The sequence below is a fragment of the Balaenoptera physalus genome (assembly GCF_965194825.1).
Source record: "Balaenoptera physalus genome assembly, chromosome: 15".
NCBI classification, from domain to species: domain Eukaryota; kingdom Metazoa; phylum Chordata; class Mammalia; order Artiodactyla; family Balaenopteridae; genus Balaenoptera; species Balaenoptera physalus.
In genome coordinates, this window is record NC_138894.1 from 66,700,204 (window position 1) to 66,727,676 (window position 27,473).

At 38.6% G+C, this 27,473-nt stretch overlaps 1 protein-coding gene across 9 annotated transcripts in view; it reads left to right on the forward strand.

Annotated features, from left to right (window-relative positions):
* The window catches only part of DHX57 (DExH-box helicase 57), a 59,753-nt gene extending 32,491 nt beyond the window's left edge, over nucleotides 1-27,262 (forward strand). For all 9 annotated transcript variants that reach the window (XM_082427650.1, XM_082427652.1, XM_082427654.1 and 6 more), the window contains 13 exons: nucleotides 724-929; nucleotides 4,819-4,935; nucleotides 7,581-7,677; nucleotides 8,741-8,914; nucleotides 9,540-9,740; nucleotides 10,868-11,144; nucleotides 15,845-15,940; nucleotides 16,026-16,109; nucleotides 18,798-18,935; nucleotides 19,615-19,689; nucleotides 21,269-21,403; nucleotides 24,677-24,877; nucleotides 26,550-27,262. In XM_082427650.1, coding sequence (XP_082283776.1) covers nucleotides 724-929; nucleotides 4,819-4,935; nucleotides 7,581-7,677; nucleotides 8,741-8,914; nucleotides 9,540-9,740; nucleotides 10,868-11,144; nucleotides 15,845-15,940; nucleotides 16,026-16,109; nucleotides 18,798-18,935; nucleotides 19,615-19,689; nucleotides 21,269-21,403; nucleotides 24,677-24,877; nucleotides 26,550-26,693 — 1,945 coding nt within the window. In that variant the 3' untranslated portion in view covers nucleotides 26,694-27,262. The remainder of the gene's footprint in view (nucleotides 1-723; nucleotides 930-4,818; nucleotides 4,936-7,580; nucleotides 7,678-8,740; nucleotides 8,915-9,539; nucleotides 9,741-10,867; nucleotides 11,145-15,844; nucleotides 15,941-16,025; nucleotides 16,110-18,797; nucleotides 18,936-19,614; nucleotides 19,690-21,268; nucleotides 21,404-24,676; nucleotides 24,878-26,549) is intronic.
* Nucleotides 27,263-27,473: the final 211 nt, after the last annotated feature.

Genomic DNA, 27,473 nt, shown 5'->3' on the forward strand with positions numbered 1-27,473 from the left:
AACCGACTTCTCCCCTCTGAAAGCTCTGCTTCCTCTTCCTACTCTTTGACCTTGAAGATTCCCCAGGGTTTTATCCTTGCACTGTTTCTTCTCACTGTTAAATTCTTGCTTGGTTCTCTAAGACTCATGTGATTTCAGCTGTCACCCCTGTGCTGAGAACTCCCAGATTGGTATCTTCATTCCTGACCTCTGAGCTCCAGAATGGAAACACCTTTGATGTCTGACACCTTAAACTCAACCCAGAATTTTTTCTTTCTCTCTGCTCCTTCCATTCCAAGCCCCCTCCTAATTCTACGTTACTTAGTGATACAGTATTCTCAAGCAAAAAACCCCAAAACAGTGGCTCTCAAACTTTAGTGTGCAGTAAGCATACTTGGGGAGCTTATTAAAATTGTTGTTTTGTGGGCCCAATCCCACTTCCATTGAATGTGAATCTCTGGGGAAATCATCTTTCAGCTAGTTTCCCTGTCTTTTTTCTCTCACTTTTCCAAATTCACTGCCTCCAGAATTATCTTAAAACAGAGCCAAAAGCATTCCAGTGTGTTCCCCACCAGCAATAGGGCACGGCAGACAGAATCCTGGACTGGTGGAAGAATAGCACATGAATTGGGCAGAAGCAGAGCAACATTCTGCTGAATGAGCACGGAAAACAGGTGAATAGTGTCATTCCTCACCAACACACCCGCATCCACACCCACACATTTCTTTGTCTTCTTTCCTCAGGTATGTGTTACAGGATGGGAGCCCATATGCACGCTCCATGAAACAGATGTCAAAGGAGAAGCTCAAGGCGAGGCGCAGCAGAACCGCATTTGAGGAGGTGGAGGAGGACCTGCGCTTCTCCCTGCACCTCCACGATCAGGATTCCACCAAAGATGCCGTGCCGGATCAACAGTTAGATTTTAAGCAGCTCCTGGCCCGCTATAAAGGTAATGTGCTTCCTGGGGGGAATATTACAGTTATGCCAAAGATAACTAGTTTTTCTCACGCCATGATCCAGAAGAAGAAAACTGTGGCTCTTGTTTCATAGTTACCTTGTCTTTAGTTCATCAGAACAACCTTAAACTTAGAAAAATAACAGTTCTAATACATATTAGATTAAAATTGTTATTATATTTACTAGTGGGTTTTTTCCTGATTATAAACGTGTTTATTATAGAAAAATTGGGAGGTAGTAAAATATAAATTATATTCTTGAGTGTTTTGTACCTTTGTATTTTGATATGATTTCAAATTCAGAATTAAAAATTTGCAAGACTACAGTGAACTCTCATATATCCTTTACCCTGATTCACCAATTATTAACATTTTGCTTCATTTGCTTTATTATTTGCTCTGGGTGCATATATATATTTTTTTCCTGAATGTTTTGAGGGTAAATTGCAGATATGATGCTCCTTAACCCCCAATATTTCAGTATGTATTTCCTAAGAACAAGGACATCCTCTTACATAACAATAGGATATGGGAATTCCCTGGCGGTCCAGGGGTTAGGACTCTGGCGCTTTCACTGCCGGGGCCCGGGTTCAATATCTGGTCGGGGAACTAAGACCCCACAAGCTGCACGGCATGGCCAAAAACAAAAACAAACAATAGGACATGATCAAAATGAAAGCATTTAACACTAATACAGTACTACTGTTTAATCCACAGTCCATATTCTAATTTTGTCAATTATTTCAATAATGTCCTTTATTTTTTAAGTGGTACAGGATCCAACCCAAGATTATATATTGCATTCAGTCATCATGTATCTTTAGTTTCCTTCTATCTGGAGAAATTTGCCAGCCTTTATTTTTCTTCTATGATTTACATTTTTAAGGAGTTTGGGCCAATTATTTTGTAGAATGTCCCTCTGTTTGGGTTTATCTAACGTTGCCCCATGATTAATTTTAGGTTATGCATTTTTGGTTAGAAAACCACAGAAACAATGTTGAGTCCTTCTCAGTGCATCATATCAGGAGGCACATGATGTTGGTTTGTCCCATTAGTAGCAGTATTAACTTTGATCACCTGGTTAAGGTGATGCCTACGTTTCTCCTCTGTGTAGTTACTATTTATTCCCTGTTTAGTTAATAAGTCAGTTGTGGAGAGAGATTTGAAACTATTTATCCTATAATATCCTCAAAATTTCACCCACTAGTTTTAGCATTATTCAATAGGCCTCAAAAATGACATCTTTTTTTAGGGCCCAACCTGTGCTGAGCATTTTTTTTTTTTTTTTTTTTACATGTAATGGGCTTACTATATTTCTTTTTATTTATTTATTTATTTTTATTTTTGGCTGTGTTTGGTCTTCGTTTCTGTGCGAGGGCTTTCTCTAGTTGCAGCGAGCGGGGGCCACTCTTCATTGCGGTGCGTTGGCCTCTCATTATCGCGGCCTCTCTTGTTGCGGAGCACAGGCTCCAGACGCGCAGGCTCCGTAGTTGTGGCTCATGGGCCTAGTTGCTCCGCGGCATGCGGGATCTTCCCAGACCAGGGCTCGAACCCGTGTCCCCTGCATTGGCAGGCAGACTCTCAACCACTGTGCCACCAGGGAAGCCCTGAGCATTTTTATATATGTTGTTAGGTGCTCCCTCCTCCCATGCCAGACTCCACCCAGCTTTGTTCCTAGATAGTCTTCCATACGTTCAGCTGGGCTGAACCCATAGAAACCCTAAGGTTACTACTTTTGCTTTCTTCCTAAAGCCTAGACAGGTCTCAGTTGCCTTTCCTGCTCTCTTTTCCGTGGACTGCCACCCCAACTCCTCTTGGTCCTTCAAAAAAAAAAAAAAAGGTGTTTACCTTTCAAGGGGTAAGAGCCCTCAACCCCTATTACTGCTTCTATAGCAGAAAAGGCAAGCGAGTTTTCCTTTTTCTCCTTCCACCAAAGATGCAGTCCTGCATGGGAAATGGTAATCATAAAGGAATTAGGGCATTAGCCATTTGTTCTGCTGTTTAGGAAGATATACGTGGCTCCCAAACATTTCACTTAATCTTCCCAACATCCTGAGAAGTAAGGTTAAGAACACAGACTTGTATCTTACAGACCTGGATTCCACTCCCCAGGCTCTCATAAAACCAGGTATATGCAAGTTCCTCATCCTCTCTATTCCTCAGTTTCCTTATCTATAAAATGCCTGTTATTTAGGAGATTAAATAAGATAATACAAATCCACAGCATAGTGCCCAGAGCTAGTAAGTGCAGATTTGTGATTCTAATGAAAATGTCTGACTCAAATGTTTGTGTTCTTTCTGTACATCATACCAGCTGACAATTCCCATTTCCTTATTCTATTAAATTAGTTAACAGGAAAATCTCTTTGGTTTCTCTTTTGAAATTCCAGAGTTTTCTTTAAGAATTATGACTGGATCTAAGCCACGGGTCTTTCTAATGTCAAGCACAGAGATATCAAAGTTCAGAAAGCACCTCTGAGAACTCTTTTCTAAGGATTTGAGGCTGGGAAACCTGGCTCTACCACTAGCTTCTGTATGATGCTGGGCTGATTGATCACTTAGCTTCTCCGAGTCTCCTCTTCCCTGTGAAACCAAGACTTTATCTAGTTGATCTCAATGCTCTCTTTCAGAAAATTAAACAGTGTTCCCTAGCTCAATTTTTAAAATTTTTTCTAGTTAAAAAATAATAATAATCAGTCTTTTAAAATATATAAATGATTAGTAAAACCTGCCAAACTATTAAAAAAAATTTTTTTAATGATTTTCATTTCCCTTTTTTTCAGTTAGCTGATTCGTTCTCCTTTTTGAAAAGTCTGGCTATTTGGAATCTTGGCAAATAAAAATGATTCCTGCTCTGCCTTCCACACCCAACCACACTTTTGCTTGTGTAGCTTATTTCTTCCTTTCTTTCATTTTTTACCAACATAGGGTTCACTCTTCAGAACAACATTGTTTAGCAACTGCTTTTGCCTCTCTTCAAGCTTTTCAGCAAAGCGTAGAAAGCTTCCCTTCCTTCATACCAACTACAGTTATTTTGCTCCACTTAGACTCTATTTCAGGTGATGGGTCATTAGAAAGAACTGAAAAGAAAGGGCAGCCGTCCTCAGAGAATTAGTCTCCGCAGGCATATGCTGTTTGTTTTTAAAAGAGCTGAGGCTTATAGTACAACACAAGGAAGTATATCTTTTACTAGGCTTCCGATGAATTAGAAGGAGATTGTAGACCCTTAACCTGAGGGTCAATAGGTAGACTTCAGGGGTACTGGTGAAGCCATTAAAATCACATGTATTTTTCAGGGAAGATTCATAACTTTTATGATTTTCTCAAGGAACCTGAAAGTTAAAAGTCACTGTTGTAAAGTTGCTGCTGTAAAGTCACTGTTGTAAAGTAAAGCTGTGGCCTCTGTGCACTGATTTTCACAGTTACTGTTGCCTGGACTTTTGGCTGATCTGACTCACAAGTTGATTGAATCTGGAAGGGTTTTCTGAAATATATTTGATATATTTATATATCAAATGTATTTGAGATATATATATATATAATATATTTATATAATATATAAATATATATAATACATATATATCTGAAATATATATAAAATATATTTTATATGATAGATAAAAGGGGAAGGAAAGAGAACAGTTAAAAGTTGCCTCTCTCGGTCTTTCCAGCAGGGGCAGGAGCCTGCTCTTTGGGTCACTGTTCAAGCAGAAAGTGCTTCTAATGAGCCTGTATTTTCTGAGAGACTGAAGGAAAAAAGTTCACTTCAGTACATTAAATGTGAACATCTATGTTATTAAATGAAATCAAGACACCCACCTAGTTCCCAGGCATATTTTCTTCAATAAGGTGTAACTATCCTGATTTTTACCTTTCTTTCAGGGGTTAGCAAATCAGTCATCAGAACAATGTCCATTATGGATTTTGAAAAGGTTAATCTTGAATTAATCGAGGCCTTGTTAGAGTGGATTGTGGATGGAAAGCACTCCTACCCTCCAGGTAACTGCTGCCTGTCTTAAGTGTGAGATGGCAAAGGGCAGGGAGTCTACCTCCTGAGATGGTGGGGATTGTGGGGACAGCCTCTCTTCCTGGAGCCCTCGCCCCAGTTCCTCACCTTTTCACCCCCAGTTGTGTGTAAAGTTGCTTATTAGGTTTTTCAGGAGGAAATTTTACCGTTTACCTTTTGAGGAAGTTTTACCTTTTACCCACTGAGCAAAAAGATGTTAACAATACAAAGTCCAAAATGAAGAAGGCTGAAAAGAAGGCCTGGGTGTCCACATGTCAACACTCAGTCCCTGGCTAAATGGGAGTCTAATAATGAGTGTTTGAATCATGTGAAGACTCTACACCTGGAGGCCACAGGGCAATGGGGTTAAGAGAACAGGCTTTGGAAAGTCTGATAAAATTCCCTGCTACTCCGAGCTCTGTAACCTTGGATAATAAAGTCCTTATCTTTTCTATGCCTCAGGCTCCTTGTTTGTAAAATGAAGACAATAATAAATCCTCTATGTTGAGGATTAAAAGAAACCATATACAAAGCACTTAGCACAGTGCCTGACATATGTTTAATGCCCAGTAGCTACTACCCCTAACAATATTATAGTTATGCTAGTATATTTATCATTGTTATTATTATCACTGTTACTACTACTACTCCTACTATTAAAACACAGAGCAATCCCTACTTTCCCCTTGCTCACTGTCTTCCCAGTGGCCTTTTTACCTCATTTGTAGTCCGTTATCTCCAGAATGAATGTCCCAGATCTTCTCATAACTGAATCCTTCACATCATTCAGGTTTCCAACAAATGTCTTCTCTTCAGAGGAGTCTTCTCTGACCACCCTATCTGTTGTCTCTCCCCTCACTCTATCACAATATCCAAAAATGGTTTTCATTTTCATTATAGCACTTAACACTATCCAAAATTATAGTTCCGCTTACTGATGGTCTCCTTCAGTAGAATGTAAGCTCTTTAAGAATAAGAATTTCTTGTGCTCCACTGTATTCCTCAGACCCTAGAACAGAACCTGGAATCTTTAGGTATGGAGTAAATATTTGTTGCATGAATAGATGCAGCCATTGTTGAGTGATAATTAAGTGGAATCATAGATCAGAAAACTACATTATATGCTCATTACACAGTGCTTAATGACTGCCCTCTTCTGATTAGATCTTAATCATTACGTGGTATTTTCTAAGGAAACATGTGAGCCACATAAAATTATTGAAGTGCCTTGTTTCTCATTCCTTGGCAAGTAGCCATTGTTTGCTAATGCATTATCACTGGATTGAATATCTTATTTCATCCCAGAGGAAAAGACTATTATTGAAAAACATAAAGTATAGCAGCCAAAAAGAAATGTTAGAAAATTATCTGAATTCAAAGCAAAGTTGATGTAGTGATTAGGCAGTTGGTGATATATTTGTGAATATTAAAGATATCCTTGATACAGATGGCCAAGCCATGAGGGCAGAGCAGATCAGAAGGCACATAAAAATACAGACAAATTTTCTTTTCCATCCATATAGATTATTTTACCACTCTTAAATTTTGTGCTACTTTAGTAGAGAGAAGCATGGGGTATGTAATGGAAAAAGCATGGATCTGGTACCAGAAACCCTATATTTGTTTTCATACTCCCCTCTTATTAAGTTCTGTGACCTGACCATGTTACTGAGTCACCTTAAGCGTACTATTAATCTTCTTAACGGGTGGTTATGAGGATCAAATGAGATAATATATGTGAACATTCTTTGTAAACTATGAAGTACAGTATTAAAACCAACCCTGAAAGATAATCTTTTGTCCTTCTTACTTCAGAGTTCAATTTTTGTAATAATTTAGTTTCCTTATTTATTTAGTGGGGAGAATAACCGTGATAAATGATTGGTCATGAGTTCCTTGTGGGCAGATCTTTGTTTTATATTCCATTGTACCTAGCACAGAGCTGACAAAGACACCCAATAAATATTTGTGGGATTAAAGGCGGGGTTACTGAAGACAGTGTCAATTTCCTCTGTGAATAAAGCACAAAAGGAGGTGACTGTTGCTGAGTGACTGCTCTTGGCACAGAAATACACTGTAATCAGTTATCATTGCTTATTTTCTTTAATGTAAAATTTTAAAGCCCATAAACCATTATTATGGCATGGTAAGTTAATATACTGCCTCTTCAACACATATCTGAATTTAGATTACCAGATTGGCTGGCCAATTATAGTTTCTTTTTCTCATTTCCAATAAAATGTTTATGGATTTTATTTACTAATGGGGAGAAGAGTCTTCCTGTCATATAAGATTAGAAGGATAACTCTTTCTATAGAAACAGAATGTCAGTGGCCAGTGCACTGAAGAAGTATGTTTAAAGAGCTTTGCTAATGATTCTTGTATAACGTAAGGCATTATATTTTTCTACACATCATTTCTTTTTGTTTTCAAAAGATATAGTACCTCATTCATTCTGTAGTTATTAAGTCAGAAAATATATTTTAAAAGTTTGTTTTCCATTTAGTTCCCTGGGGACTTTACAAAGAAAAGAAAATTGTGAAAAATCTCAGATTATTACATTTTTCATTTAAAATTATAATCTGTATTAGTTTTTTCTTTTTCACATCTATCAGATTGATTTTTTTTATATACCCAGGTGCTATACTTGTATTTTTACCGGGACTAGCAGAAATCAAAATGCTTTATGAACAGCTACAGTCTAATTCTCTATTCAACAACAGACGTAGTAATCGGTAAGTTAATTGCTTTCTATATTCTTAATCATCTATTGCAGTTATGTGTGAAAATGAATAACCAGAAAGATCTCTTTGACTGTCATCACCCTCTTTCGACCCTGGTGTCACTGCTCAAGAATATGTTATGCCAGCTGGGAATAGACAAAGCAGTTTGTTCCAGGGAGTCAGTTATTTCCATTCCATTATATAAAAACGTTTCTCTTCACTTAGCGTAGTGACTCAGCAAAATTGCATGTGCAGTTAACCCTAGAACAACATGGGTTTGAACTGCATGGGTCCACTTATACATGGATTTTTTTCAATGGTAAATACCACAGTACTACATGATACGTGGTTAGTTAAATCCATGGATGCAGAACCACAGATACAGAGGAACCACATATACAAAGGGCCAACTATAAATTATACATGGATTTTTGACTGCACAGAGGATTGGCCTTCCCTAATCCACGTATTTTTCAAGGGTCAACTGTAATTTCAGTTGCCAGATACTGGGGATTGGAGAAGCCAGTGTTAATAACAACAAAGAAATGCTACCATTTTGAGAAAAAATAATTTTCAGTGGTTCCTATTCCAGTAGTAAGACAGCCTGGGTGTGTCTTCATATCTAAGGGGACACTACTTGACAGATGAACACCCCCTAGAAATATAAGACTGAAGTTTCTTAGCATACGTGACTGTCTCTGTCTCTCTTTCTCTGAATTTAAAGGTAGGGAAAAAAATGATTCTTTGTTGATTAGTGTGCTCCAGGCTTGTTACTTGTAGAATGTCAACTCTTTAGTCCTCTTGTCAACTATTTAGTCCTCTTGATTATTTACTAGTGAATTACACTCCAGTTTTTCCCAAGTTGATGCAAGGTTTTTAGTTCATAGAACTGAGTAAATATTTTTTAAGGGTCAGAAAGAACTTTCCCATTTAGAAGACCTGGGCCTTGAGGACAGGTTGTGGAGAAGCTGCTGATTTTTGGAGTCACATTGTTAGTTTTAATAGAAATTCACCCATTATAACCCAATTTCAGTGTTTTGTACTAGAACACTAAATCCTTTTTTTTTTTTTTTAGATGTGTTGTTCACCCACTTCATTCATCTTTATCCAGTGAAGAGCAGCAGGCTGTGTTTGTAAAACCGCCTGTGGGTGTAACTAAGATTATAATTTCCACCAACATTGCTGAGACATCCATAACCATCGATGATGTGGTCTATGTCATCGATTCTGGGAAAATGAAAGAAAAGAGGTATCTTTTGGTGATGTAAGAGAGGGGCTAACGATGCCTCATTTGGAGCAACACAGCTGTTAAAGGCTAATGCTATTAAGCTACATGGATTACTGTTTGAAAAAATACTTTATGAAAACTCTCTGTAGATATATGAGTGATTCTGTAGCTAGGATCATGAATCTTATATTCAAACAGAGGTAGAAATTTTAAGTTTTTACCTTAGAAATAATTATTTTTCCTCTTTTTCTTATATGCTTTACATGTGCTTGAATGAAAAAGAATTGGTATGGGAGGTGATGGATATGTTAATTACCAAAAGGTTGGTAATCATTTCACAATGTATACATATATCAAAACATCACATTGTACACCTTAAATATATATAATTTTTATTTGTCAAAAATAAATTAAATGAAAAAAAAATTTTTTTTTAATTGAATAAAGAAACTGTATGTAGTATATAGTACAGAAACCATTTAAATTAGCACAAAGTGCTCCCACCAGGGACTCAACTACCCCAGAACATGCGGGACACTGTCCTTCTACAGAAGTAGGATGGTTCATCTATTCTGTCCATGCTAAGTAAAATTTTGGCCACATTTTTATAAAGTAACTGCTTTCTACCTTTTCTTTTACTTTATAGATATGATGCTAGCAAAGGGATGGAAAGTTTAGAGGATACTTTTGTCTCTCAAGCCAATGCCCTGCAAAGAAAAGGTCGAGCAGGTCGTGTTGCATCTGGGGTCTGCTTCCATTTATTCACCAGCCATCACTTCAGTCACCAGCTTCTAAAGCAGCAGCTACCAGAAATACAAAGAGTGCCATTGGAACAACTCTGTCTAAGGTACATCTTGATCCTTGTGTTCTGCTTCCAAAAGGTCCCAACGTTTCTCACCCTAAGTTCCATGTTTTCTTTTTCTTAGTAGAAGATGTTTTGCTAAGCGTGGACTTGGATGTCCACGCTTCAGTGTTGCCTTTACCATTCCTTTTAACTTTCTACACATAAAGATCTCTTGCATTGCAGAGGATGGCCCTAAAATAGAGCTTAAGAATACATTCATAAGTCAGGAAAGTAATCTAACGTATCAAGAAATTTCTGCTAGGGCAACACCAATATTAAATCATCGCAGGGGGAAATCTGCACCCTCATTATCAGAACAAAGTGAACAAAAGCAATTTGAAAACACCATTATTTACCTGATGAACAAACAAGAACAAATAGCATAAAATAGGATTTAATGAATGAATGATTAAACTCAGTGTTATTGAAGCTGGAGAACCTTTGGTTCAACCTTTCTGAAACTTTGCATAGCGTATATAAGAGCTCTAAAACTATCCATGCTCTTTGACCGAGTCATTATTTCGAGGGAGTATGCCCATAAAATGTTTACCCAAAGGGAAAAAAGTTACTTGTACAAAGATGTTACAGCTCTTCTTTTATCCAGTAGGTGTATTTTGAGAGCCTTCCATTACATTAGTAAAAATGTAAAGGAATTCTAAGTGAAATAAATAAACTTTATATACGTTAGATTTTTCTCTTTCTAAAATTGCCTAAATTCATAATTTAAAACAGCTTTTCAAGAGCTGTCACAAGGCAGGACACAATGCAAATTAATTTTATAAACAATTATTATGCAATTTCAGATGTGGGAAAGAGAGTAGGTGGATCACTTGAATTTTATTTCATGATTTGAACCCACTGTTATAGAAAAAAGCATTTTGGAAGTTTATAGAGAGAAATTTATTCTGAATCTCCGTAAATTTCAGAATCTGAAAGTGTTTCTGTAATTTATTGCTAGGAGAAGTAAAAGACAGAGATTTTTTAAAAATTTATTTAAACTGGCATTGTTTGGTTTATGAAAGCATATATTTGGGAAATTATAAATTATTTTCATTCACAGAAGCAGCTTACTTCTTTGTGTCATCCCACCAGAAATAAAAATGACAAATTGTTTTGTTTTCTTTTTTCAGAATTAAAATTTTAGAGATGTTTAGCACTCATAATCTCCAATCTGTGTTCTCTCGGCTCATTGAACCCCCACACACCGATTCTCTCCGTGCCTCAAAAATACGATTACGAGACTTGGGAGCATTAACTCCAGATGAAAAACTGACTCCTCTAGGGTATCACTTGGCCTCTCTGCCCGTAGATGTGAGAATCGGAAAACTAATGCTGTTTGGGTCTATCTTCCGCTGTTTGGATCCTGCTCTCACCATTGCTGCAAGTTTAGCTTTTAAGTCTCCTTTTGTAAGTAAACAGCATTCATCTGAACTGGAGTCTGTAAGTCTCTAAGGGGACCATGGGGGCTTCAGGGTTATGTGAGCCCCCTAATACTTTTCTTGTGAGTATATTATATGTGAATCTTTCAGGGCACAATGTCTCTTAACTTTTATTGGGTCCTCAAAGAAATCCATGCCCCAAATAAAGATTAAGAACTAGAGAGCCAGCTTATTTAAATCATCTAAACGTGCTTTTTATGTATCTGCTTTACTTGCTCATTATAGGAAAACCAAAAAAGCAAGTAAGCAAAAAGTGCCCCTGCCTGATTTTAAAAAACAATAAATATATTGGACTACTTTTTTCAACAGCTTTATTGAAATATAATCCACCCATGTAAAGTGTACATTAGTTTTTAGTATTGTGCAGTCATCACTCTAGTCAGTTTCAGAACGTTTTTATTACTTCATTAAAAAAAACCTCTTAGGGGCAGGGCAGGAATAAAGATGCAGATGTAGAGAATGGACTTGAGGACACGGGGAGGGGGAAGGGTAAACTGGGACGAAGTGAGAGAGTGGCATGGACATATATACACTACCAAATGTAAAATAGATAGCTAGTGGGAAGCAGCCACATAGCACAGGGAGATCACCTGTGACCACCTAGAGGGGTGGGATAGGGAGGGTGGGAGGGAGACGCGAGAGGGAGGAGATATGGGGATATATGTATACATATAGCTGATTCACTTTGTTATACAGCAGAAACTAACACACCATTGTAAAGCAATTATACTCCAATAAAGATGTTAAAAAACAGAAAACAAAAAACAACCTCTTAGCTGTCACTCTCCTATTTCCCTCCAACCCCCCATCCACTCCATTCATAGATAACCACCAATCTCCTTTCTGTGTTCATAGATTTGCCTCTTCTGGACATTTCATATTAATGAAACAATATAATATATAGTGTTTTGTGATCAGCTTCTTCACTTAGCATAATGCTTTTAAGACTCATCTATGTTATAGCATGTATCAGTGCTTCATTCCTTTTATGGCCAAATAATATTCCTTTGTATGGGTATACCACATTTCGTTTATCCATTCAGCACTTGAAGGACATTTGGGATTGTTTCCACCTTTGGCTATAAACATTCATGTACAAGTTTTTATGTGAACATATGTTTTCATTTGTCTTGGGTGTATACCTAGGAGTGAAATTATTAGGTCAAATACTATTTAACTTTTTTTTTTTTTTAATTAATTTATTTATTTTTGGCTGTGTTGGGTTTTCGTTTCTGTGAGGGCTTTCTCTAGTTGCGGCAAGCGGGGGCCACTCTTCATCGCGGTGTGCGGGCCTCTCACTATCGTGGTCTCTCTTGTTGCAGAGCACAGGCTTCAGACACGCAGGCTCAGTAGTTGTGGCTCACGGGCCTAGTTGCTCCGCGGCACGTAGGATCTTCCCAGACCAGGGCTCGAACCCGTGTCCCCTGCATTAGCAGGCAGATTCTCAACCACTGCGCCACCAGGGAAGCCCCTATTTAACTTGAGGAACTTCCAGACTCTTCCAGAGTAGCGGCATTTTACATTCCACCAGCATTTTATCAGGATTATAATTTTTCCACATCCTTACTAACACTTGTTATTATCTGACTTTTTTATTATAACTGTCCTAGGTGGTGTGAATTTGTGGTTTTTGAGCTGTATTTCTCTAATGGCTAATGATATTAAACATCTTTTCATTTTCTTATTGTCCATTTGTATATTTGTCAAGAAATGTCTATTCAGATAGTTTGCCCATTTTTTAATTGGGTTATTTGTCCTTTTATTATTGAGTTATAAGAGTTCTTTATATAGTCTGGATATAAGTTCCTTAACAGATACCTGATTTGCAAATATTTTCTCCTATACTATGGGTTGCCTTTTTCACTTTCTTGATCTGTTCTTTGAAATACAAAAGTTTTTATTTTTATGAATTCCAATTTATCTAGTTTTTTGTTGCTTGAGCTTTTGTTGTTGTCATGGTTAAGAATCCATTATCAAATCCAAAGTCATGAAAATTTATTCCTATGTGTTTTCCTAAAAGTTTTATAGTTTTAGCTCTTACATTATGGTCTTTGGTCCATTTTGAGTTAGTTTTTGAATATAATGTGAAGTAAGAATCCAACTTCATTCTTTTGCATGTGACTATCCTGTTGTCCCATCACCATTTGTTGAAAAGACTATTCTTTCCCCACTGAATGGTGTTAGCATTCTTGTCAGTAATCAACTGACCATACATAAATACATGGGTTTATTCCTGGATTCTCAATTCTATTCCATTGAGTTATATGTCTATCCTTACGCCAGTTCCATGCTGTCTTGATTCAAAATACAAAACTCCAGTTTTGTATTAAGTTTTGAAATCGGGAAGTGTGAGTCCTCCAACTTTGTTCTTTTTATTAGTGTCTTGAGGATTTTTACATTCATAAGAGTTATTGGTCTGTAGTATTCTTTTCTTGTGATGTCTTTATCTGGCTTTGGTATCAAAGTAATACTGGCCACATAATGATTTGGGAAGTGTTCCCTCCTCCTTTAATTTTGAAGATTTTGTGAGAATTAATGTTAAGTCTTATTTAAATGCTTGGTAGAAATCAGCAGTGAAGCCACTTGGTCTTTTCTTTGTGGGTCGTTTTTTTTGTATAATTAATTCAACCTCTTCACTTCTTATAGGTCTATTCAGATTATCTGTTTCTTTTTGAGTCACTTTTGATCATTTGCTTTTTCTAGGAATTTGTCCATTTCATCTAAATTACCTAATTTATTAATATATAAACATAGTATTTTATAGTCCTTTTTATTTCTGAGAGCTTGTTAGTAATATCCCCTTTCATTTCTGATTCTAATAATTTGAGCCTTCTTTTTTTCTTGATCAGTTTAGCTAAAGGTTTGTCAGTTTTGTTGATCTTTTCAGAGAACCAGCTTTTGGTTTCATTGGTTTTCCCTGTTTTTCTGTCCTCTATTTTATTAATTTCTGCTCTTTGTTTCTTTCCTTCTGTTTGTTTCAGTTTTAGTTTGTTCTTCATTTTCCAGTATCTTAAGGTGGAAGTTTATTGATTTGAGATCTTTCTTCTTTTTTAGTATAGACATATACAGCTATAAATTTTCTTCTATGGACTGCTTTAGCTGCATCCTGTAAGTTTTGGTATGTTGTGTCTTCATTTTCATTCATTTCAAGTTTTTTTTTTTTTTGGCGCATTGGGTTTTCGTTACTACGCGTGGGCTTTTTCTAGCTGCGGCGAGCGGGGGCTACTCTTCATTGTGGTGCGCGGGCTTCTCTCTGCAGTGGCCTCTCTTGCTGTGGAGCATGGGCTCTAGGCATGCGGGCTTCAGTAGTTGTGGCGCGTTTCAAGTATTTTCTGATTTCCCTCTCTAGTTCTTCTATGACTCATTGGTTATTTAGGCATGTGTTGTTTAATGTCCACATATCTATGAGTTTCCCAGTTTTTTCCTTTTATTGACTTCTAATTGCATTCTGTTGTGGTCAAAGAACATACTTTGTATTATTTTAGTCCTTTAAAACTTACTAAGCTTTGTTTTATGGCTAAGTATATGCTCTGTCCTGGAAAGTATTCCATGTAGACTTGAAAATGAATATTCAGCTGTTGTTGGGTAGAGTGTCACTCTGCGTTTATTTTCACCATGGCTTATCTCAGATAGATAGGGGAATAGATGTAATAATTTTCTTCAGTTTTAATGTTATACTTCATGGAATTGTAAACTCACAGATCTGCAAAAAGACCTTAGTTCAGCCCCCTCATTTAACAACAGATGACAAAACCAAGGGCCAGGCTAGGTGATGTAGCTTGCTCAGAGACATACAGTCAGTGTTATTGTGAACAAGACCTCCATTGCCTATTTCTCAGATCATCTAAATAACCTCTCACTGGCTGTTTTCTTTTATTGGAATGCAGAAATTGTTCATTAGAAATATTGATGTCATCCTTAGCCAAAACTGAACACCTGTCCTTTGCTGGGTTCTGTAAACATAGTTAATTCCCAAATATAATCCTTTTCCCACTAGTCTTCCTAAAAAGGAAGAAAATTTATTTTCAAATAGAAAATAAAATTTTATTATCGTTGTGTTAGCTATAAAGGTGTCCAAATGTATGAAAATTAGAGAGAAGCACCATAGTTGGTTTAGAATGATTTTCAGTGTGATACAGCTTGGGCCTCAGTGTAACTTGCTCTTGCTGGTGTCTTTAGTACATGTGTATGTTGCAGCAAGAGAAGGCAGTGAAAATTAAGTTCTCAGCTGATTTTACTAATTTGTAGGGAAAAGGAGGACCTGTAAACATTATTTTTAAAAGGAAAAAAACATGAATTATGGGTATAGAAATAGGGGAGACTTAAGTATAGACGATGAATAAGAATCTGTAAAATAAAGATACCACAGAGTTAACAGAATCTTAGATTTTAGAGGTAGCTTTTAGAATGAGTGGCTCTTTGATGACATCTTGCCACTAGGAAGTAGAAGACCCAGTAGAGGTTATTTTGGGTGGGCAGATGGACTCACAAGGACAAGCAGGACTGTTAGCTTGGCACTTAACCACCATAATTACTTCTAACCAGCCACCCACCGTGTACTCTGTTCCACGCAAAATACTTCCCGAGGCACCTGGCTTCAGCAGTAGGAAAGTGCCATTTGAAACCTTGGGTAAAATGTGTCCTTCAAACCTGGTTTTCCTCATTTAGGTATCTCCCTGGGATAAAAAAGAGGAAGCTAACCAGAAAAAGCTAGAATTTGCATTTGCAAACAGTGATTATCTGGCCCTTCTACGAGCATATAAGGTAAGTATAGAACCTAATAGCTGAGATTTATTACCAGAGTTGGCACTAAAGACAGAGTAACATTTTGATTTTCTCCAAAATTTAGGGCTGGCAGCTAAGTACGAAAGAAGGTATGCGTGCAAGTTATAATTACTGCAGACAAAACTTCTTGTCAGGAAGAGTTCTTCAGGTGAGTTGTTTCTGTGGAAATTTGTTTTCATTCATTTTCTATTGTAGTAGCGCACCACAGGGTGTTGCAACTTTATCTTGCTTGTCCTGCCTTGACATTGAAAATGTTATTTTTGGAATATGCTTGGCTTTACCACCTGTGTAAAACAGACTCCTGAACTATGACAGCAGGACTTTTGTGCTGAACCTTTCAACTGACCTGTTCTTCCTCTTTTCAGTGAATCTGTGTTTAACTTATGTGGAGGCTAGGGGAATATAGGCACTCTGAAGATTACTGCTTGCTGGAAGTCAGTTTTTTCCATAATTATACCAAACATTCTTAACCGGATCCATAAGCCCCTGAAATTGTATGCAAAGTCATACCCTTATACATACGTGCATTATTCTGGAGAAAGGGATCATAGCTTCATCAGATTCTCAAAGCGGTCTATGACCATTGCCAAACCCCTTACCCTCTCCCTAAAACCAAAGACTGAATACTGAACCAGGTTTTCTTTGTTAATTCTTCTTCTGTCCATCAGAGGCTACTATGTCAATAACAAGTACACAAGAAAGAAAGGTTTATTATCTTCTGTGTAATAATAGGCAGGTCTCTGTCTTCTGTTGTAACAGTATTTTAGGCCCCCTTCCAAAGTGGCATGAAAAGCCAGAATAATAACGGTGCATATCTTTACAAAGCATCTATTTCATTCAAAGATTTTGAGGCTGGGGAGGCGGAAGGACTTTATTTCTATATTAGAAGATGTCTTGGAATAGAACACAAAATTAATGTTCATAGTACTTACCACTACCTGACAGCTAGTTATCTCTCTACCCCATAAGCTCCATCAGAGCTGAGATTTTGTGTTTTGTTCAATACTGTATCCCCAGTGCCTAGAATAGTACTTAGCACATAGTTGATGCTCAGTAAAATTCATTGAATGCATGAATGAATGGTTATTTAAAATGAAGTAAGAGACCTGAAAACCATCCCGGTATTTGCCTTTATTCTTCTCTGCCTTTAGGTGTACTCCAGTGAGACGTTTTGAGAAGACATAAAGCCTCTAGCTTTATTCTAAGTACAACAAAAGCAATGATTTTCAATCCTGGCTACACATTAGATTCACCTGAGGGAGCTTAAAAAAAAAAAAGTAAAAATACCCAAATTCTACCCCAGGCCAATTACATCTGGATCTCCAGGGGTGGAGCCTGAGCGTCTGTTTATTTTCTTTGTTGTTGAGTTCACCAAGTGATTCTAATATGCTGCCAGGGTTGAGAACCACTGGTCTAAAGGGTATTTTATATGTAAGGTGCAGTAATAAATATTTTCTTGAGTCATTAAGAGTTTTAAGTGTAAAATAATATTTCTTTTAAATTACATTTTTTACTAAATTTATTCTTTTTCTTTAGGATATATGTAGATTTTGCTGTGATCTATGAGGGCCATCAAACAGCTACCTCTTTTCACTAAAGTCCAGCTTAGATTATATTGTAGAATTTTTTTTGTTTTTTTTTTAATCGACTTTTTTTTTTTTTTAATTGGTTTTTGGCTGCATTGGGTCTTCGTTGCTGCATGCAGGCTTTTCTCTAGTTGTGGTGAGCAGGGGCTACTCTTCACTGCGGTGCGCAGGCTTCTCATTGCGGTGGCTTCTCTTGTTGCGGAGCACGGGCTCTATGCACGCGGCCTTCAGTAGTTGTGGCGCGTGGGCTCTAGAGCGCAGGCTCAGTAGTTGTGGCACGCAGGCTCAGTAGTTGTGGCACACGGGCTTAATTGCTCCACAGCATGTGGATCTTCCCAGACCAGGGCTCGAACCCATGTCCCCTGCATTGGCAGGCGGATTCTTAACCACTGCGCCACCAGGAAAGTACTAGAATTAGTTTTACTAAGATATTAAAACCTTGTCATGAAATGTAACTCTGGTATATTTAACTCCTAGTTATATTTTGCCATGTTATCCATCTGTACTTGAGACAGTCCAAGAAAATACTTAAATTGTCATCAGATACAGGGTAGCATTGCTTAGCTTTCCATTCCTTTGTCATTATCTGCTTCTCTATTGTCTGATATACAGCTAATATTTGAACAGATGCCAGACAGAGGTTTGTGCTTTTCGTTCTCACACTTGTGCTCAGCTGCAGAAAGGGGTTTCTAAATCTAAACCACTTAATAGTATTCCTATTCATAGGGAGAACGTGAGCCAGCCAAGTCCACAAGGTAAGAGAAAGAGGGAAGGTTCTGAGGTGGGTGTTGTGCATCTTTTAAGAGAGAACACTACCACTCTAGGCTCGGGTAAGGCACTAAGAGGCCCTGAGCAGAAAGGAAGTAGGAAAAATTAGACAGTGTCACAACACCTTGAGCTGGAGTTCCAAACAAAGTAAACTATGTTTTTGGCCGTCCTAAGAATTGCGAGGAAAATCAGACCTACCCAAAATCCAATTAATGGTTTTTTTTTTTTAACGTAATCTAGAATTAAATGATCTCTGAGTTTTCTGAAATTTGTGAATTTCTGTGTAACGGTTTTACACTGCTGGTTTGTGTAAGTGAAAACTGCCCTTTTGGGAATGAGCAGACAAGATAATCTTCATACCTGTTTGTTTGGTAAACCCATATGAGTCTCATTACTATACGCTGAACTGATTCGTTTTTGTAGTCATTCTTACCTTTGATATGTTGATGCCCCTGCTTAAAGATTTTTTCCATTTCTTTCAGGAAATGGCCAGCCTCAAACGACAGTTCACTGAACTGTTATCGGATATAGGCTTCGTAAAAGAGGGACTCAGAGCAAGGGAAATTGAGAAAAGGACCCAAGGAGGAGGAGATGGTATCTTGGATGCCACAGGAGAAGAGGTAAAGAATGTGTAGTTAGTTCTTACTTCTCTTTGATGATCACACTCATAGTCTATTACCTCAGGAACACTTGTAGGCCTTGTTCACTTAAGCCCTGTGAGCAGTGGGTTAGTGGCATTCTTGATTTTCTTTCCACAAATGTCAGCTAACACTCATAAAAACAAGAGTTTTTCTGTTGATTGTTGCTTCTGTTTCTGTTTTTTTTTTTTTAATTTCACATTGGTTCTTGGTAGGTCCATCAGAGGTAGAATGGACTTTCCAATGATGTCTTCTTAATCAGACCAGCCTTTTTCAAACCCAGGTAGTTTTGTATATAATAAGTATCAGAAGAACAATTCAAGATGAAACCTGATGCCACTCTGTTCTAAGTACAGTTAGTACTTTCTGGAAATTGTGAACATCTCATGAACCAGAATCTTTCTCTCGACTGATCCTTAGGAACACTGGCTTTGTAACTGCTTTGCAGAGATCTAGAAAGTAATTGTGGGCTTCTTGGAATGGGTACTGTGTGAATGTGGTCCAGTAGATTTATTTTTTACTTAGAAATAATTTTTCTAGCAAAGTGATAGAAACTAGATGCTTTTAAGATAGAAATCAAGAGAAATATAATAATAACTTCCAGGGAATAGACAGAAATAGCCACATTACTTATAAGATTAATGCTGTATTTCTCTCATAGGCTAACTCAAATGCTGAGAACCCCAAGTTGATATCAGCAATGCTGTGTGCTGCTCTGTATCCAAATGTAGTGCAGGTAAGGAAACATTTTTCCTGGGTCCTCCCACTTCCTGTTTGATTTTAGCCAAGGGATGTAAGTTAAGACATGCACATTAATCATCTTAAAGACACACACACACACACACACAGCCTTTTAAACGTAGTATATATTTCCAATTCTTCAATTCCCCAAATGTGTTTAGATACATCATTCAAGAACACATTTATTGTATAAAATAAGGTGCCTTTTTAATCCTTCTGACATTATGACATTCCAGAAATTAAAATGGACATAAATGTCACTGTCAGCCAGTCTGTGCATAACTAACCTATGTTAGATAGAAATTTGATTCGACTACAACTTCCCTTATGCCCTCTACGCTGGACTAAAATTAGATAAGAACAAACAAGTCAGTGCCTTGTCATGGGACCACCTATGATCGTCCTCTTCTGGAAACCCTACCTGAATGTACTGTCAGACTTTTACCTGAGATTTGATTATCCAGTCCTTGTCAAACTTAGAATGTGAATTTATCAGAGTACTGAAGCATTTCTCATTTAACTTTTTGATAAATGTTCAGTTGATGTCTGCTGATTCATTTATGGCTTATTTTTGCTTAGTGCTTGCATGCTTTTCAAATCATTTGAAATTTACTTTAAAAAAAATCATTTGGAGAAAAGCTATGGAGACAGACAGTTAAAAAATCAGGGGTGAGGGGGATGAATAAGCAGAGCACAGAAGATTTTGAGGGCAGTAAAAATACTCTGCATGATACCATAATGATAGATAACACGTCATACTTGCCCAAACCCATGGAATGTACAACAAAAGTAAACCCTAATGTAAACTATGGACTTTGGGTGATGATGATGTGACAATGAGGTGCTATATAGCCACTGAGAACTATGTTTTAGGAAAATATTTATAGAAAATTATCCTATATTAGTTTTAATACATATATATTTTATTTATGTGTTTATCTCCATTTCTATATATAAATATAAATCTAACAGAAAACTAAAATGATATTTGTCAAACATTAATGTTAGTTATTTCTTAACCATGGGATTACAGGAGTTTTTATTAGAGGTTATTACAAGATATTGAATATTGTTCCCTGTGTTATATAGTAGTAATGTTATTTTCTACAGTAAATATGGAGGTGTGTGCACATAAGCTTTTCATTTTTTTGAGTGAAACAATCTGTTTTTCACTATTTTGAAAAATTCATTTGGAAATATTGGATTGGTATTGGAATTGCCAGCAGATTCCTGGTCCAGTGTTGCCAGCTGAATCTCTTTCCCTGATTGATTGATAGATAATCAGGGCAGACCTGAAACATCAACATGGTTTCTCCCCTCTGTGGCTGGTGTGTGGTATGGTCACCCAGAACTGCTGCATTTACATCCACACCTCCTCATGGTTAAAAGAAAGAAAAAGAAAGCATGCTTATACTGCTTCCAAAAGGAAACTAAGAGAGAGGGAAGCAGCAACAAAGGCATTCAAACAAGACTGGTTTTGTGTCAAGGGATACATCCTACAATGGAAATACATATATATATATATATATATATATATATATATATTTTTTTTTTTTTTAATACCTGTTGTTTAGGTGAAAAGCCCAGAAGGGAAATTTCAGAAGACCAGTACCGGAGCTGTCAGAATGCAACCGAAATCAGAGGAATTGAAGTTTGTCACCAAGAACGATGGATGTGTACACATTCACCCTTCATCAGTGAACTATCAGGTCAGGACGGCTGGATATACTTACGGTCAGGTTCCACATCCACAGATTCAACCAGTGCGAACTGTGTGGTACTGTAGTATTTAGTACTGAAAAAATCTGAGTGTAAGTGGACCCTGCAGTTCAAAGCCTTGTTGTTCAAGGGTCAAATGTATTTACACGTGGCAGGTCCTGGGGTGAGAAACAGTCCCTTCACTTCAGCCAAACCTTGTTCTATCAGTCACTGTCTTTAGCAGCACCACTGACTTGGGGAAAGTTGAATAAGCACAAACGTACTGGAAATTGAACTATTAAGCCTGCTTTCAGATATAAAATTGTTTCTTTGCGGTGGTGATTTAAGAGGTCATGATGTAATTCTCTCACTCCATCTGTGCCTTAAGAGGCCGTGACCTATGCTTGCTGCTCCAACTTCGTCAGCTCTCCTTCTCCCTTCAGCCAATTGCTGGGAGGCTTCTGCTCCCACCACGCCACTGAATTCCTCAGAAGTCATGAATAACCTCCTAGTTGTCTAATATAGGGAACAGATTCCCTGGCTGTCATCATTCTTGACTCATCAAGTATTTGACATTGCTGACTTCCCTACCTCTTGACACTATCTTTGATGTTTTTTGCTTCTGAAATATCACTTTCTTCTCTCTCTCTCTGATCATCCCCCTCGAGCTCCTTTACTAGATTCTCTTCCCTTCCTCTGAAATCGTGGTTCTGTCCTTGTTCTCTTATTATAGTGCACATGATCTTCCTGCACCACCAGAGCACAACATCGTGTTCTAACTGCCACCTCCATGCTGACACAGACCCCAAATCTCTCTCTCTCGTCCTGGGCTTTTTTTTCTGAGCTGTCTTGCTAGAAATCACCACCTGGATGCCTTCTAGTCACCTCAAACTCAAAAGCTGAAAAATCAAACTCATTATCTCTGAATTCACTCCTCTGTGTTCCCTGTCTTGGTGAAATGGGACCATCCAAATCAGAACCCTGGAGTCACATGGACCCTGCTTCTCTTCTCCTGATGCCAATCTAATTGGTCACCAGGTCCCAACAATTCCACCTTTTTGACATGTCTCAGATTTGCCTACTTCTCTTGTCCCTGCTGCCATTTCCTCAGTTCAAACCCCAAACATCTGTCTCTTGCCTGAAGTACTAATCTTACTTCTGGTGCTTTCTCTCTCCAACCTTTTATACTACTGCTGCCAGAATCATCTTTACAAAACACACATTTGATCATGTCATACCCTTGCTTAAAACTCTTCATAGATGGAGTCTACTGTAAACTCTCCTACGACCCTTCACATCTAGCCCCTTCTTAGCCCATGTCCCCTGCCCCAAATCCCTCCTGTCATTCTTTATGCTCCAGCGATACCAGACTACCAGCAGTGTCCCCCAGTGCCATGACACAGGACACACTGTCGTCTATGCCTGGAATGGCATTCTCATTCCCCAGCAGACTCCTACTCATCCTCCAAGCTTCCATGATATATCCCTGTCCCAGTGTCCCTCTCCAAGTTGCTCCTTACTTCTGCTCCGTCACTGTACAGTGTGCATTTTTCCACTGTTGTACTTATCACATTATTTTATAGTTTATGGTATGTCTCATTCATGGACTTGCAAAATTCCTGAAGACAGGAATTGAAATTTTATTCATCTCTGCGTTCTTGATGTCTAGCACGGTGCCTAGCCAGCATAGCTGAAAGCAGATGCTCAATAAAGCTTCCTCTCGATAAAGAGATGAAGGAGGAAAAGAGAAAAGGAGAATGGAGGAAGAGAGTTTGAAGTGTTAGGGCTGGTCAACCCGTGAAACTACTGAGTAAAGTGTCAGCAAAGCATGAAAAAAAGTGTTAAGCTCAGAAGAGTCTGAGAACCAGGAAGTCATCTGCCCTCTTGGCTGCATGTGTACTTGGGAACCAGGGGCCCAAGTAAGTTACCTCCACTCACCCTCTCCTGCGTTTACCGTGACATTTCTGCAGTGAATCCAAGTCATTCATGCATCCACTCAGTATCCGCTAGCACCTCCTCTGCGCCAGGCATTGTTGCAGGCCATGAAGGACAGCGGATGAGCTAGGGAGACAAGGTCTCTGCCCTCAGGGAACTTACATTCTAATGGGGAAGTCAGGCAAGAAATAAGTAAACAAATAATCTCAGGTTAATGACAAATGTTATGAAGGAAAATAAAACCATAAGAGATCAAGAGTGACAGGAGAGGGGCTTTTTTTTTTTTTTTTTTAAACTATAGTTGATTTACAATATTTTGTTAGTTTCAGGTATATAGCTTCAGATTCGTTTCCACTATAGGTTATTACGAGATACTGCATATAGTTCCCTGTGCTATACAGTAATCCTTGTTATTTATCTTTTATATACAGTGGTGAATATCTATCAATATTAATCCCGTACTCCTAATTTATCCCTCCACCTCCCAAGAGGGGCTACTTTACATAGAGTGGCCAGGGAAGAACTCTGAGGAGAAAACAGTTGAGCAGATCCTAAATGAAGTAAAGGGCAAGTCATGCAGATATCTAAAGAGAGGACATTCCAAGCTGAGGAAATAAGTGCAAAGACCATGAGATGGGAGCATATTTGGTGTGTTCCAGGAAATGCAAGAAGGCAGCCAGTGCAAATGGAGGGGATGGTTAGGGGTGGAAGTGATAGATGAGTTGGGACAAGCGGGCAGGGATCAGGTCGTGTAGGACCCTGTAATCCACAGAAGGATCTGAGATTTTATCCTTGGGAAATCTCCGGAGGGCTCTGAGCCCTAACTGGTTTTTAAAAGATCACTGTGGCCTCTGTATGGAAAAGAAACTGTGAAGATGCAAAAGGGCAGGTACACAGGAAGCCATTGCAGTGGTCTGTATGAGATGACAGTTTGCATGAGGTGGTAGCTGTAGAAGTGGTGAGAATATTTCAGTTCATCATGTATTTTGAAAACAGAGCTGACAGGACTTAGTGATGATATAGATGGAGTGAGGGAGAGAGAGCAATCAAGGATGGCTCCTAAATTGGGAGCTTGAGCAACTGGGTGAATGGGAGTATCATTTAATGAGACAGTGAACACCACAAGGAGGGGAAAATTGAGAATTCCTTTTGAACACAAGACGTCTGAGATGCTTGTTCGATGTCCGAGTACAGACATCAAGTAGGCAGTTGCACATACAAGGCTGGAGCTCAGGGGAACCTACAGGCTGAAGATAATTTTGGGAGTCATTGGACAGGTGATGATTAAATCCCTGGGACTGGTGGAGTTCCCCTTATGTTGCCAGTGACATAACTGTCTTATGTTTCAGGTCAGACACTTTGACAGCCCCTACCTGGTGTACCATGAGAAGATCAAAACTAGTCGGGTGTTCATCCGAGACTGCAGCATGGTGTCTGTGTACCCGCTGGTCTTGTTCGGAGGAGGCCAAGTGAATGTGCAGCTCCAAAGGGGAGAGTTCATTGTCTCCTTGGACGATGGTTGGATCCGTTTTGCAGCAGCTTCACATCAGGTAAGGGATAACAAGTCTGTCCCATGAGAGTCAGGCCATGAGGGGCTCTGATAATAGGAAGTACAGGGCATTTCTTCAGGGAACAAGGACCACAGAGCTGAGTAAGAGTGAATGATAGGTCTGCAGGGGACACTAAGCAAGACTGAGGCTGAAGTGAGGCCGGGGTGGGGAGCCTTCGTAAGAGTTTAGGAAGCACACTAGGAGGGGAAGCCCAGGACAGTTGGTGTGAAAGGCTTCGGACAGAAGCTATGAGTGAGGTACTGGAGCTTCCTAATTGTTATACAAATACAAGTTCAAAGAAAATCAAAATATAGATGAGCAGAACTAAGTAAAAATCACCCTGACTCCACAACCACCACTAAAAAAATAATGTCTCAATTATTCACTGTATGGAGTCTCTAGAAAACGTTTAAGGGGGAGTATATTTAAGAAATAAAAATTGTTAATATTTGCATCTCTTAGAAATCTTCTCTTGCAGGAGGCAGACACACCAACTCAAACATTACAGTTAAATTCCCTTCACAGTCTGAAGCAGCACAGTCCAGGAGAAATATATGTGCCACATACCTAATAATTTTCCTAGTAGCCACATTAAAAAAAAGTAAATAGGTGAAATTAATTTTAATATATTTTATATAGCAGAAACATCTAAAAAGTTTTAATTTCAACATGTAATCAATATAAAAAATTGAGATTTTTATACTCTTTTTTCATACTGAGTCTTCAAAATCTGATGTGTATTTTATACTCACAGTGCATCTCGATTTGGATCAGGCACATTTCATGTGGTCAGGAGATTAGCCACGTGGGACAGTACAGGTCAAGAGGGCCAGGCAGGCAGGGTTGGTTTGATTCAGCTGCTTAACAACAAAAGCCCGTCTGGCCCTGTGGTAGCAGGATGGCTGTAGTAGCCCCTGGGTCACGTCCATGCAGCATATATACTGTCCAAAAGGGAAGACAGAACGCTTCTTTCCTAAAAGTTCCAGCAAACCTCCTCTCCTAAAGCAACTCCTGTGGCTGAAGAACGTCATGGACTCTAAGGCCTGGACCACGTGAGCCACTCACTCAGGCAGGGCACATGGCGTGAGCCTGCGAGATGCAGACAGAGTCCTCACCGCAGGGCTGCCAGACTGTGGAGGAGGAGCCAGACGTGTCGGCAAGACATGCACAGTGGCACTGCATCGGCACAAGCAAAACGCCAGAGAAAACGCGGGCTATCCCCCAACCCCATCCCCACCGACAAAAGCGTAAAAATTCCAAAGTTAAAGAGCTTTTCTTGGTTTAATATCTGCCATTTTTAATTCTCCACTTTCCTGCTTCTCCTCTCGGAGCAAATTGTAAAAGTTGACCAAGCTTTAATATGGAGAACACTATATGAAAGCTGTATTTCCGGATTTAATCTTTTCTTTAAATGAGACGTGATAGAGGAGGCTTTTTAAAATGGACCCCACTTAGTATATTACAGAGCTGACGTTGAGCGTATGTTCCTATAATTGCATCAAGAAATTTTAGAAGCACTTTTAGAAAAAAAATATGTTTAGTTCCCCCACCATGGAATTAAAATTAATAGCAGAAATCTAGAATAATGATAATCATAACTGGAGAACTTCCTTTAATAACCTTTCCTCCCCTGTTGGTCCAAGCGCTGCTTACATTGCAACTTTCATTTTAGGTGGCTGAATTAGTAAAGGAACTTCGCTGCGAACTTGACCAGCTTCTCCAGGATAAGATAAAAAGCCCAAGCGTAGATCTGTGTGCCTGTCCTCGAGGGTCACAGATCATCAACGTGATTGTGAAACTTGTCACCACACAGTAAAGACCAGGCTCGGGAGAGTGCTTGCTACTCACCTGCTTGCTCAGCTGGGAAATGACGGCAGCACCTCTACCTCGAGCTGCAGCTCCGCGATGGGGCTGCCCTGGTGAAGGAGCCCAGGGCAGGCACTGCCAAGTCAGCTGAGGCGACGCACACCTTTAGGGAAATTTTCCACACTAAGTATTTCTAACCAAGCAGTGGGCACTCCCAGCACAATTTGGAGTGTCGATGTGAGTTCAAAAACCAACTTGCCTGTATTTTTCTCTCTCTCTGACTGCCCTGGAATGAATGAAATTCATCTGATTAACAGGAAAGTAAATGTTTAATACAATTCTGTTTTAATCTATGTATTATTTTTCTCCTGCTTTTTACTGGGGTGAGATAAAGGGCATGAGGAGAAATATCAATTGTTCTTTTCTGTCATAAAGGCTCAACTGAAAGAAGTCAGAACAGACAAGGAAAAAAATCATGTGAGCAAGAAAAATTAAAATTTCATTTCGGCTATAGGCCATTATATAAACTTCATTTGTGAGGGATTTTTACTCATTAAAGTTCAGCTTAAAAAAACCAGACTTAATGAGCACTTATTTGTTATCAAAATGTGAGCTGGTTTTATCCATAATACACTTATTCTTTCTTTTTTTTTTTTTTTTTTAATAAATTTATTTTATTTATTTATTTTTGGCTGAGTTGGGTCTTCGTTGCTGTGCACAGGCTTTCTCTAGTTGCAGTGAGCAGGGGCTACTCTTCGTTGTGGTGCACGGGCTTCTCATTGCGGTGGCT